Here is a 13,300-nt window from a genome sequence, read left to right on the forward strand (position 1 = left end):
ACCAGGCCATTCTTTATATCTGTAAAGGATATATAATCCCCAATTCTTCATTGTCATTACTTAGCTGAGAAAAGAGCATGGTTTGGATCCATACCTGCCAGGATGTTAGACAGGATGTGCACATGAGGTGTCCACAGGGCTCAATCTTTACATCTTTATCATTTTCAGCACATATTTTACACAGTTGGAATGTGGAGCCCATCTCACAGTATAATTCATATTGTTCCTTTGATTAAAAAGAAATTAAGAGATTATTCAGCCTATTGCAAATATCTGTTGAATGAATGACTGCAACTGTAAATGCTAAAAACAGGAAAATTGAAAACTGTTACTTTTAATACTACTTTTGCTTGTATGAAAGTGTCACAACAGTGTTCAATTAAAACAGAAAGCACCTAGTCTTGGTCCTTTTTTTTTTTGGCCGCACCCTGCAGCATGTGGGATCTTAGTTCCCAGACCAGGGATCGAATCTGTGCCCCCTGCAATGGAAGCACGGAGTCTTAACCACTGGACCACCAGAGAAGTCCTTTGGCCCTATTTTAAGAAGCACAGTTTAAAAAGAAACCACACAGGACTTTCCTGGTCTCGCAGTGGTTAAGAATCTGCCTGCCAATGCAGGGGACACAGGTTCGAGCCCTGGCCCGGGAAAATCCCACATGCCGTGGAGCAACTAAGCCCGTGCGCCACAACTACTGAGCCTATGCTCTAGAGTCAGCAAGCCACAACTACTGAAGCCCGCATGCCTAGAGCCCGTGCTCTGCAACCAAGAGAAGCCACTGCAATGAGAAGCCCGCGCACAGCAACGAGGAGTAGCCCCCGCTCGCTGCAACAAAGACCCAACCCAGCCAAAAAAAATTAAAATAAATAAATTTATTTAAAAAAAGGAAAAGAAGCCACACACACCTAAATTCACTAATCTAGTCAATGGTTTAAAATTTACGTGTTCCAATCACTTAATATAATTCTACTGTCAGTTCTGTAAAGTATTATACAAAAGCTTGGCTCTAGTAATATGGTTATAATTTAAAACAAAGTTCACCTGGGTCACTTTGATGTGGTCTTGGGGAGTTGGTTCACATAAGCCTGTCAGGTCTGGATTCTGATTCCGTCCATCAGGAAACAAATAGCTATAAAAAGAGTAACCAATCTTGGGGTTCTACTGAAGCCAATTTATCACTGCTTACTAATACAGACAAATGTTATCTAGGAATTCTCTCATTCTAAAAGAGCAATTTTGCATAAGTGCAAAGATAAATTTTACTAGTACTTCAAAAAAATTAAATAACACAGATCAGTTCCAAGAAGATACTCTCCAAACACTGATACTCTTTCTCTATTTTAATCAAGCGGTTGACAAACTTTTTTGTAAAGTACCAGAGAGTAAATATTTCAGGCTGTGCAAGCCGCATAAGTCTGTGCCACACATTCTTCTTTGGTTGTTTTTTTAACAACACTTTAAAAAGGAAAAACTATCTTAGATGCAGGCTGTACCAAAACACCTAGTCTGTGGGCCGCAGTTTACCAACTCCTATTTTAATCTGTGGATGGCCACAAAGTGGAAATTCTTAATTTAAATGACATTTGCTTTGACCAAAGACCTGAAATACCTTTGTTTACAGATTTAACACAGAGAGACACTAACTTAAAGACTGACCACCAGAGAAGTCTGTTAATTTAAAAGAAATGTAACAAGAAGCAAATTAAGCCACCGAGATCAACTACCAGGAAGCTTCTAGCATCAAACTGCTCTGACATTTGGGGAAGTAGCCCTTTCAGCTCCAGTGTTACTGAGATGATGCATGATGGAAAATGGATTTTCCTAATCACTTTAAAACACAAGTCGTTTTCTGATACCTGGTCAACTGTTAGTATTTTTAGTGCTTACCAACTGATAATCAATTTGAATTCCAAAAGGAATAGCAATTCTGGAATAAATAAGAACTTAGTCATAAATATTAGCAGAGGTTACAAAAGCCCACAGCCTGAAGAAATGCTGCTGACTCAAAACGAAGTTAGGATGAAGGCTGATGAAGGCCGCTGAGCGTGCTGCCATCAGGAACATCTAATCATTCTGATGTTGGCTAGTCAAATAACAGGTAACGTTTTCTGCTAATTGGTATATTTTAAAATCTAGTATAGATTTGAAAATAAATTAACATTTAGAAAAAAAGAAAGATAAAATTTACTCAGGGTAACAAGTGAAGTAGTAGAGAAAAATAATTTCACTCAAGGAATCCTTCCAAAATAAAAACCAAAGTCCTACTGAACCTGAAAATCCAATAGCCCCAATAGCGGGGGCTACAATATAACCTGTCAATATGTGTCCTGAATCTTTATCTGTAGAAGAAACCTGGAATAAAGTCATTAATGATGCAGTTTTACAGCCCCTAAGTTCCCAGACTCTAGCAGATGGCAAACAGTATGTACTTACAAGCCTTCCCTGAAGCCATCAATCAGCGCTTGGAAGAGAGGTTTATTGTGAGGAATTGTCTGGAGAATGTTCCCATCGGCAGTGACATACCCAATAGCCCACTGACCCAGACGAGTACAGCTCAGCCGGAAAATGTAACTGAGAACAGAGAGAAACAAAATCTTTAATATACATACTTGCATTAGGGTGGAAAGACAAGACAGAGACAAAAATCAAAAGGACCATCAATAATAGATTCTTTAATGGCTTCAGACCAAAAGCAAAAGACATATAAGCTCAATTCTTAAGTGGCTTGAAAGCATTTATCAAATCATAGTATCTGAATATGTCAATTCCTCTGATAAACAGATATCAATTCTGCCGCAGAAATGTGGTCACTGGGGAACTAGTAAAAGATCATGTTTCCTCTATTTCAGCAAAGGTCACAGGAGAATAAAGTTCATATGAATAAACCTCTTTGCTTCATTGCACTGACCTGCCAGGTTTGTGAATGAATTTCTGGAGCCGAGCTTTCACTTCATCATATGTCAGGAAAGCCATGTAACCAGGATGAGTTACAGCAAGACTGTTCCAGTTCCTGAGCAAAGAAGACCAGGGCTAAGGAAACAAGAGATCAATCAGACCATTTGGCTCAAGACATACAACCAGCCTCAGAGCAATGAAGAACAAAAGGAAAAACAACCTGAATTCTCAATTATAGATTCTCCATTTAGTGTCACATATTTTCAATCATGTTGTTACTTTAAGGGAAGACAAACATGTTTGGGAAATAAGAACTCTGAAAAGCTAAGAAGAAAATTACACATGCTTATAGGGAGAAACTTAACTATACAAAATGAAATTCAGAAAATTTCCAAGCAGCTCTAACTAACAGTAGTGAGGCTAAACAACAAACAAAAACAGAGAAACAGGGCAAGGCCTAGATGTGCAAGTAAGAAGTTTCAAATAAAGGTTTACACAAGGTGGCATATACATCCATTGTTTTTAGAAAAAGAAAGAAGTGAGTTCTTTGTGGAGCATCAATACATCTCAATATTAACAATCAAGAATTTCAATACCATAGGAGAAAAAGCTGAAAACATACATAAATGTTCAATAACAGAACTCACTAAATATATTATACCCAACTTTAGGATGTTCTACAACCATTAAAATGATGCAAAGAAGAATATTTAATAATAGAGAAAGGTTATAAATGTGAGGGGAATAAAGCAGATTATATATTCTTTTTACCAAAAAAATTTGTATATATAAAATAGAGTAGTTTTAACCTTTTTTTTTTTTGGCTATAGTTTCTAGAATGAATAAAAATATTTTCATAATAGGCAAAATCCCAAATGTCCAAATGTTATTTTTTAAAAAGGTTTCTCTTCAGAAAAATAGCAATAACTAGTTTAGCCAACGTTTTAGTATCCTACCTGAAAGAGTCGTGTAAAGATGTCGAATTCAAACACTGAAATATAATCATTGCAGGTCAGATCAATAGTGGATTTCAGAGCCATGGCCTCCAGCCCAGAACTGATGGGATGTACTTCATGAAGGGCCTGTCTGAAGCTCTTCCAAGGTACTATTGTCCTAGGATGGGAGTGGGGGTAGGAGAGAAGGCAGAGTGAGATAACAGATAATTTCAGGCATTGCTACATTCAAGGAAAAGAGAGCCACATTAAGCTCTCAATATCAATTTCAATTTTCTTAAAGAAGCTGAACTATATTTTACATTGAGAACAGAAAGGGCATAAATGATACATTTCTTAACTTTCTAATGAATAAATTAATAATAGAGACATCTTTTTCTACTTTTCTTCGGCAGAATGCTACAAGTTCATTCCCTTTCTCATCTTTCTTCAGACATTTGTTCTATTAGAAAAGCACTGGAAAGAGAGATAAGATTATCCTTTTTGTATAACAGATGTAATCTGTGTCCAGATCTTTACTAACTGAAAGCTTGTGTTTAACTTTTTAAAAGCACATAAAACACTCTGTGTTCTTTTGAGGAACCCACACTATCAAGGACTTCACTAGAGGAATATAGGCTTAAGGTACAGGAAGAACAGAGTTCTGATAGAGATGAAGAAGAAATTATTTAACATAAGAATGATTAAACCCCAGATATGGCTAGCAAAAGATATTGTGGGATTTCTATTTCTCAAGATCTTAAAAAATAAAATAAAATCTCATTGCCTTTGAAAAGTTTATGTATTCACCTGCCTGAAAGTAAGAGAACAAGTGGCGTTTCAAACTCTTTTCTAATGTAGCTAGTTATTAAGTTAAAGGAACAAAGTTAAACTCATTCCCATTCTCTTCAATTAAGTTTTTAAAAATCACTAATTATTCTATATTTAATGTTTAAACATGATTTTTTTAAATAAATCAAGCGTTTAACAAACTTCAAATCAATATGTAGTATATACCTGAAACTAACTTAATAGTGTGCGTCAACTATATTTCAATTAAAAAGAAAGAAAGAAAGCATTTAAAGAGAGATTTACATTAGGATCTGTATATTCAACTGAAAAATTTTATTGTTTTCTACCTTTTCAGTTCTTTGAACCAAAATTTCAGGGGATATTCAAGAACATTTATATTAATACTTAGAAACATAAACTTGTCTCATAAATCTGTCTATATAATATAAGACTTCTGAATATCAAAAAGACAATATAACAAAGTGGAAAGACAAGCCGTAGACTAGGAGAAAATATCTCTAATGTAAGTGACTAACAAAGAGTTGGTATCTTACAATAGGAAAAAGACAAACAACTCAATAGGAAAATGGACAAGTCAGGAATAGGAATAGGAAGATCAGAATAAGACTCTTAATTGGTGACAAATGTGAAAAGGTGCTCAAGTTCCCTTGTCATTTAGGAATATAAAGCAAAATATGATACCAATTCATATCATCAGTGTTAGTCAAACTGCAGAGCTACTGGAACATGTGTGCACTACTTATAGGAATATAAACTGGTACAACCACTGTGGAAAGCAATTAGGCAATATTTGGCAAAGCAGAAGATGTGAAACCCCCTGACTCAGCAATCCCACTTCTAGGTATGTAACTATTGAGAAACTCTTGCATATGAAGACAAATACAATTTTGCTTTCTGCAGCACTGTTGTGCAACAGCAAATAGTTTGAAATGTAAATGTCCATTAACAGCATAATGGATGAGTAAAGAAAGAGAAGAGCATTCAGTCAAAGAGCGTGGGTTTCAACGGAACTGCAAAGGTTTATTTCTTTTAAAAAAAATAATCAGAGCAAAAAAAGGTTGGGAAGTAGGTACACATATATTACTTTTCTGTTTCCCATGTTTTAAATATTCCATCAATAAAAAACTAAACAAAAACCCAAAACACAAGCTTCAGTTCTTCGTAGTTCAAATTCATTATTTTGAGTCTTACTTTTCCCCAAAAGCTTTCCTCCAAAATTCTGCAGCATCTGCTTTAGTAATCCGAAATGTGTCTCCTTGAAAGAGTCCACTTGGAAAGATTCCTTTTAGTTCTGCCAGCATGTGGCTGAAGATCAGGGACAGTTTGGTTAGGTTTCGCCTACAAATGATCAGAAGTGCAATGATTAAATGAACACATAAAATTATTTTTATTTTAAATGTGCTGAATTCACTATACCAGGTGTGTAATTTATAATGCAAGAAAGACTGCTGCATTCACTAGGTCTACTCCTTTCCCTCTGTTCAATGTTTTATGGTAAATAAGAAAAATTTAACAGAAATCTATTTAAAGACTTTTAATCTTAAATTAATCAGATCTAATAACTGAGCATAAACTTACATGAACAAACTTACTTTTTTAGGATGACAGGTAAAGAGGACTCAACAAATACGTGTAAGAAGTTGTACACTGATATAACCATTCACTCACAAAAGAAATGTTAGGAAAGCAAAATATATTATTTCCTGCTTTGCATGAACTAATCTGGATGTTTAAATTACCATAATTCATCTAAATTAAAAATAAAGGCTTCCCTGGTGGCGCAGTGGTTAAGAATCCACCTGCCAAGGCAGGGGGACACGGGTTTGAGCCCTGGTCTGGGAAGATCCCACATGCCGCAGAGCAACTAAGCCCGTGTGCCACAACTACTGAGCCGACATGCCACAACTACTGAAGCCCATGCACCTAGAGCCCGTGCTCTGCAACAAAGAGAAGCCACCGCAATGAGAAGCCCGTGCACCACAACGAATAGTAGCCCCTGCTCACCCCAACTAGAGAAAGCCCACACGCGCAGCAATGAAGACCCAACACAGCCAAAGATAAAATTAATTAATTTTTTTAAAAGTCAATTTTTGTCACACAAGGGGACTATGAAATTTCAAGTCAATTCATGATCAATTTTATTGCCTAAAAATTCTCTTTAATACAGATAGATTTTTCTCTTTTAATGCTATACTGGAGGGTCACCACTAGTCCCATCTTTGTCTTTCCTGGATAAAATGCTGCACTAAGTCCCTATAGCCCTAACTTTTCTGCAAAACACTGCTGAAATCTTTCTAATCAGCTTTTCAACAAATCAGCTTCAGTTTTTTGATATTTGTCTTCCTGCACTTGTATCAAGTTATATTCTTTCTAGTCTCTTATTTCTGAAAGCACCTACAAAAGTGATAAAATTAATATTCTTTGAAGACAGTCTAAAATAATTCATATGCTAAATAGCTCAAGTAAGATAAAAAATACAAGCACTTATCCAATCCCTAAACTCCATTAACTGTTTTCCTCCTGGTACTTTAAGAGCCTTCAATTATTGCTGGTTAGGACTTTTACTATTTTACCAAAGAGGCAACAAAAATAGAAACTATCGAGAATATATCACAGATAACATGACAGAAAATCTGCAAAGCACAAATTAGTCCCAATGACTTCCCAAAGACTTCTGCAGGACACCTGACTGCACTCAATATTTATATAACATTTTGCCAAATGTTAATCCTTAAAGATAAGCAGGAGAGAGTCCATTATTCCCTTAGGATATGCTAAGCTGTTGAGAACCTACTATGTGTAAAGAGCTATGCTAAACAGTATAGCAGAAAAACGTGTATCAGAGAAAATACTGGGTTAGCCAAAAAGTACCTTTGGTTTTTTAAGTAAAAATAAAAGACACATTTTTCATTTTCACCAAGAACTTTATTGAACAATGTATTCACCCTTTTGTTCCACTACCTTCTGCCATTTTTCAGGCAACTTCATAATTCCATCTTCCCAAAACTTTTTATCTTTTTGAGCAAAGAACTGTTCTAGGTGCCTTTTACAGTCTTTCAGGGAATTGAAATTTTTCCATTAAGAGAATTTTGTAAAGACCGAAATAAATGGAAATCCGAAGGTGCAATGTCTGGTGAATACGGCGGATGAATCAGAACTTCCCAGCCAAGCTGTAACAGTTTTCGCCTGGTCATCAAAGAAACATGCGGTCTTGCCTTATCCTGATGGAAGATTATGTGCTTTCTGTTGACTAATCCTGGACGCTTTCTGTCGAGTGCCGCTTTCAGTTGGTCTAATTGGGAGCAGTACTTGTTGGAATTAATCGTCTGGTTTTCCAGAAGGAGCTCATAATAGAGGACTCCCTTCCAATCCCACCAAATACACATCACCTTCTTTGGATGAAGACCAGCCTTTGGTGTGGTTGGTGGAGGTTCATTTCGCTTGCCCCACAATCTCTTCCATTCCACACTATTGTACAGTATCCACTTTCCATCGCCCGTCACAATTTGTTTTAAAAATGGAATGTTTCATTATGTTTCAGTAGAGAATCGCATGCGGAAATATGGTCAAGAAGGTTTTTTTCGCTTATTTGGAACCCAAACATCAAAGCGATTCACATAACCAAGGTGGTGCAAATGATTTTCAACGCTTGATTTGGATATTTTGAGCATGTCGGCTATCTCCCACCAGGTATAACATTCATTGTTCTCAATTAATGTCTCGATTTGATCGCTATCAACTTCAACTGGTCTACCCGACCATAGAGCATCATCCAGCGAGAAATCTCCAGCATGAAACTTCACAAACCACTTTTGACACGTTCGATCAGTCACAGCACCTTCTCCACATACTGCACAAATCTTTTGTGCATTTCGGTTGCGTTTTTACCTTTCTTGAAATAATAAAGCATAATATGCTGAAAATGTTGCTTTTTTCTTCCATCTTCAATATTAAAATGACTACACAAAAATTCACCAATTCTGATAAGTCTTTTTTTAAATGCACACTGATATGACTGCTGTCACATACAACCTAACAAAATTGTTTTCAATGAAGTTAAAGACAACCAAGTGCTACTAGAGCCATCTTATGGAAAAAACTGAACGAACCTTTTGGCCCACACAATACATATATCATACTCCCAAGGTTACAACAGAACTCTTTCTGCAAGAAACAGGTTTGAATCTTACTTCTTCCTGAAAATGTCTTTCCTTAGTCGCTCCAACGTCATCCTCTCTTGGTTCTCCTACTTGCTTTTGTTCTTCCTTTGGCTATTCTTTCTATTCTCCTAACATAACTATTTCCCAAGAATTTGCTCTCCATCACTTTCCTTTCTTTCCCTCTTGACTCTTCCTTTGCAATCTCAAGGCTTCAAAAACTGCTTTGCAAAAGGTTCCCAAATCTTAGGCCTTAGTAGCTTTCCAACTGCCTACTGCATTTCTCCATTCAAACGCTAGCACCACAAAGCAACACATTCAAGATTAAACTAACCTTCCTTGGGGATTGGGGTGGGGGTGGGGCGGTAATAACAGATTTTGGGAATTTGGGATTAACAGATACACACTACTACATACAAAATAGATAAACAACAAGGACCTACTGTATAGCACAGGGAACTATATTCAGTATCTTGTAATAACCTATAATAGAAAAGAATATGAAAAAGAATATATATATACAACTGAATCACTTTGCTATACACCTGAAACACTGTAAATCAACTATACTTCAATTTAAAAAAACAAATTTGTTAATTGGAATTAAATAAATATACTTCTAAAAAATAAATAAACTAACCTTCTTTCTCAAACCTGCTCTTTCTTCATGTTCTCTATTTTCTGTATTTAATGACAACACCATCTTACTTCCCACAAGTTCAGAACCTTAGAGTCAGTCATCTTAGCTGCCTCCATTTTCTTTATTCTCCATATCTGACTTGTCAATTTGCTAATCATTTGTTGTCAATCCTACCTTTGAATTTGTATTATTATTCTAATATGCACTCCTTGCTACCTGCGCCTACCTACTCCATAATTCAAACTTCCATCTTCAGTCTATTCCCATGCACGTTCAATCATACCACACATAACTGCCTTTCAAGGAGGGGGGGAAAACCAATTTCTACAGTACCAGTGGGACAAAATCCAAACTCAACTTTGATTTTTAGACTTTCCACTAACCTGGGTCTAACCTACCTTTATAACTAATTTCACTAGTATATTCTACTCAAACTGAACGTTTTACCTCTTCTTATACATACTACCCTTATTCACTTTTGCACCTCTGAACCACTGCTTATTTGTTCCTTAGTCTGCAAAAGACACAGCTTAACTGTCATTTCCTAAGAAGCCAGCTAGAAGTAATAAACCTCTAAAATACCCCCAGTATTTTCACTGAAGTTCTCTTATGTCATCTGAACCCATCTTGTACTACAGTTATTTGTGTACATGAGGGATGAATTCATTTCTGATATATATTTATAACCCTTTGGCATCTGGCATAATTTCTAACCTTTATTATACCTTTAGAAAACATCTGACTGCATACTGTGTGCTAGGCACTAGGGATGGATACAACAATGCAACAAAACAAAATTCCTGGTTTTATAGCATTCACATTCCCATGGTAGAATATCAGGTAGTAGGAGAAAAAGGCTTTGAAGAAAAACAAAGGAGGGTATGAGAAGAGAGGCATGTTAAGATTGCCGTTTTAGAGGGAGTGGTCTTAGGAACCTCTCTTATTGTTGATTTTTAAGCCAATTCTGAAGAGAAGGCAGGAAGCGAGTCTTTGGATGACTGGGCCATGTCAGCATCTTTGACTCTTTAAATAATTTTCCCCTGAGAATCTACCAGGTATCCAGTACTATGCTAGATCAGAGATAAAATATACATACCAAAATATAATGGACAAAAAGTTTTAATTTGTGAAGTAAGCCACAAAAAGGTGAAAGTTATTGACCGCAAAGATGTAATGTCACCAGGTGCCTAAGAGCAATTTGAAGTGCTGACTGAAATAGTTACTGAAAATCAATTTAAGACACTTTCATACTCAAGGATGCATCCCCCAAAAAGCCAGCTTACATTTCTTAAAACCACCAGAGATGTGCACTGTAAGCATCACACTTCTTAAAACGAAAAAAAAGAATCTACAAAAGCCCATGGGTCAGGGTATTTTGTAAGTGGTCCAAGTTTAAATTCTGTTTCAATAACATTTTAAGGCCTTAGGCTTATGGCTCAGTGTCTACAGTGTATAGGGCAGAATTTAATCAGCAAAATCTGTCTAAACATGTAAACTTAGAACAATGAGGCATGATAGATATTTGGGCTTATTACAAGTAAGCAATACATTTCAAAATTCTGTCAGCAGTTACTTCAATTCATACAATATGTTCTAACATTTCTCCAAATATCCACAAAGAAACACAATTGTTCTATTTTTTGTAAATGCCCTGAAGACAAAACTTTTCTTTCTCTGAGTAGCAGCAAGTAGGATCAATACAAGCTTTTCTTTAACTCAGTATTTGAAGAAGGTAATTTTTACTACCTTTCACGCTAACCATTTACATCTAAGTAACTGCAAATTCTACTCTATAGCTTCCACCTTGCCTTCTCTTGTCCTCTCACAACTTCCCCATAATCAAATGCTGATTCAGTATGCAGTGTCAATTTTTAAAAAGGTTCAAGACTGGTGTGAGTTATTTTCCCCCTACCTCAGGTCCTACTCTAAAAGCCAATGTACCTTTGTACCTCAGGCCTAAACTAATGGTATACATTTTCTTGTGCATAATTTCAGCTAGTAAGGGACTAAGATTTATATGTCACTAATATTTAAGTATATAAAAATTAAATGCACAATTATAGCTTCTGTTTCAGCTTCAAAAGTAGAAAGATAAATACAATCTGATAGAAACCACAATCACCATTTCTATAGAGCAAGCAAGACAGTGTGGGAAAGTAGCCTTTATATGAATATGAGATAAACAGAAAACTCCTCAAATGATGCCAACCAATGCATTTTCTATTACACAAAATACTGAAAAACAAGCTGCCTTGTAACTCTTGGCCACAAAGTACCTTGCAGAGAAAGAGGAAATGGAAAAAAGAACACAGTATGGGGAGATATATTAACCTCTATGTTAAAATGTATTTATTAATGTTTAAGACAAGTACGGAGAGTAGTACCACTCTTTTTTGTTTTAATGAGAATGTTCCATCGCTTAGAAGTACAATAAAAGTTTCAAGAAGAAAAAGACTGTTGAGAAATGAATATTAAAAGACTGAGATCTTCTTGGACTTCCCTGGTGGCGCAGTGGTTAAGAATCCGCCTGCCAATGCAGGGGACACGGGTTCAAGCCCTGGTCCGGGAAGATCCGACATGCAGTGGAGCAACTAAGCCTGTGCGCCACAACTACGCCCGTGCGCCACAATTACTGAGCTTGTGCTCTAGAGCCCGCAAGCCACAACTACTGAGCCCACGTGCCACAACTACTGAAGCCTGCACGCCTTACAGCCCGTGCTCGGCAACAAGAGAAGCCACCGCAATGAGAAGCCTGCACACCCCATGAAGAGCAGCCTCTGATCGCCACAAGTAGAGAAAGCCTGCGTGCAGCAACGAAGACCAACGCAGCCAAAAATAAATAAATAAATAAATATATTTATTTATTTAAAAAAGAGAGAGAGGTTGAGATCTTCTAGAAAAATATTAAATGATGACTTACAAAACAATCAGTCCAATGTAGTCATAAAGATATTCTCACTTATGGTTACTTTTTCTGAAACTCCATTTTGACAGTCAGAGATAAATTCTATAACTGACAAGCATGCTCTGTTTATTCTTTCTACAAAGGAGTACCTGAAAATATATATAATAATAGTCAAGACGACTAGAAATCTAAAATGTATTTCCTGGTCTAGCATTAATTTATTGTGTCCTGTGACGTTATTTAATCTCTCTGGGCCTCCATTAATTCCAATGTAATATAAGGAAGCTGGAACCAATTACTCTTAAAGATATCTTTCCATTTATAAAAATGTATAAATTTATGCTATATCACTGATTTGAAACTGGAAAAGAAACCTTAACTTCAGCAGTTTACTTTCATAATATTGAAGAAGACATGAGAGAAAGAAAGCTAGCACTTTATCCTTATGTGACAGGCTAGAAATTATGTCAAGAAATAATAATTTTTAAAAGTATATTTTATTTCTGCCTGCAAAGAATTTAAATAAACTTATATCTTATGGAATTTAAATGAACAGTTAATTGTATGAACCATATATGGGGATAAATTAAAATACTGTTATCTACTCGTAACACTAGGGATCTGGCTAAATTCCAGAATCTGTAGTGAATTATTTTACTCAAAGAATTTTATCATTTCTGAAGAAATAACATGGAAACATCAAAAATCATCTCAGCTATATGAAAATACTATCACATGTGAAAATGGTTCAAACACTCAGAAATCTTTTTGATTTTTAAAAAGAGAAGAAAGTGGAGCTTTCCTTTTGAAAACAATAATTTAGTTAATATGTATATAATTATTATAAAATTCTCCCAATTTCTGTTTGACTTTTATAATAAAAAAATTTTATAATAAAACATTGGGGGAAAACCCCAATAATCTATTTTAATAATATCTGTAGACCCAATGATCCTGTAC

At 35.9% G+C, this 13,300-nt stretch overlaps 1 protein-coding gene across 1 annotated transcript in view; it reads right to left on the reverse strand.

Annotated features, from left to right (window-relative positions):
- The window catches only part of CBL (Cbl proto-oncogene), an 88,996-nt gene that overhangs the window by 30,461 nt on the left and 45,235 nt on the right, over positions 1 to 13,300 (reverse strand). The window contains exons 3-8 of the mRNA XM_027082059.1: positions 5,830 to 5,976; positions 3,850 to 4,006; positions 2,907 to 3,028; positions 2,432 to 2,569; positions 1,040 to 1,127; positions 95 to 226 (exon numbers count right to left, since the gene is read on the reverse strand). Of these exons, the coding sequence (XP_026937860.1) occupies positions 95 to 226; positions 1,040 to 1,127; positions 2,432 to 2,569; positions 2,907 to 3,028; positions 3,850 to 4,006; positions 5,830 to 5,976 (784 nt within the window). The remainder of the gene's footprint in view (positions 1 to 94; positions 227 to 1,039; positions 1,128 to 2,431; positions 2,570 to 2,906; positions 3,029 to 3,849; positions 4,007 to 5,829; positions 5,977 to 13,300) is intronic.

The sequence above is a fragment of the Aethalodelphis obliquidens genome, unplaced genomic scaffold (genome assembly GCF_003676395.1).
Source record: "Aethalodelphis obliquidens isolate GAN/ISIS:26980383/991018 unplaced genomic scaffold, ASM367639v1 scaffold46, whole genome shotgun sequence".
Classification (NCBI taxonomy): domain Eukaryota; kingdom Metazoa; phylum Chordata; class Mammalia; order Artiodactyla; family Delphinidae; genus Aethalodelphis; species Aethalodelphis obliquidens.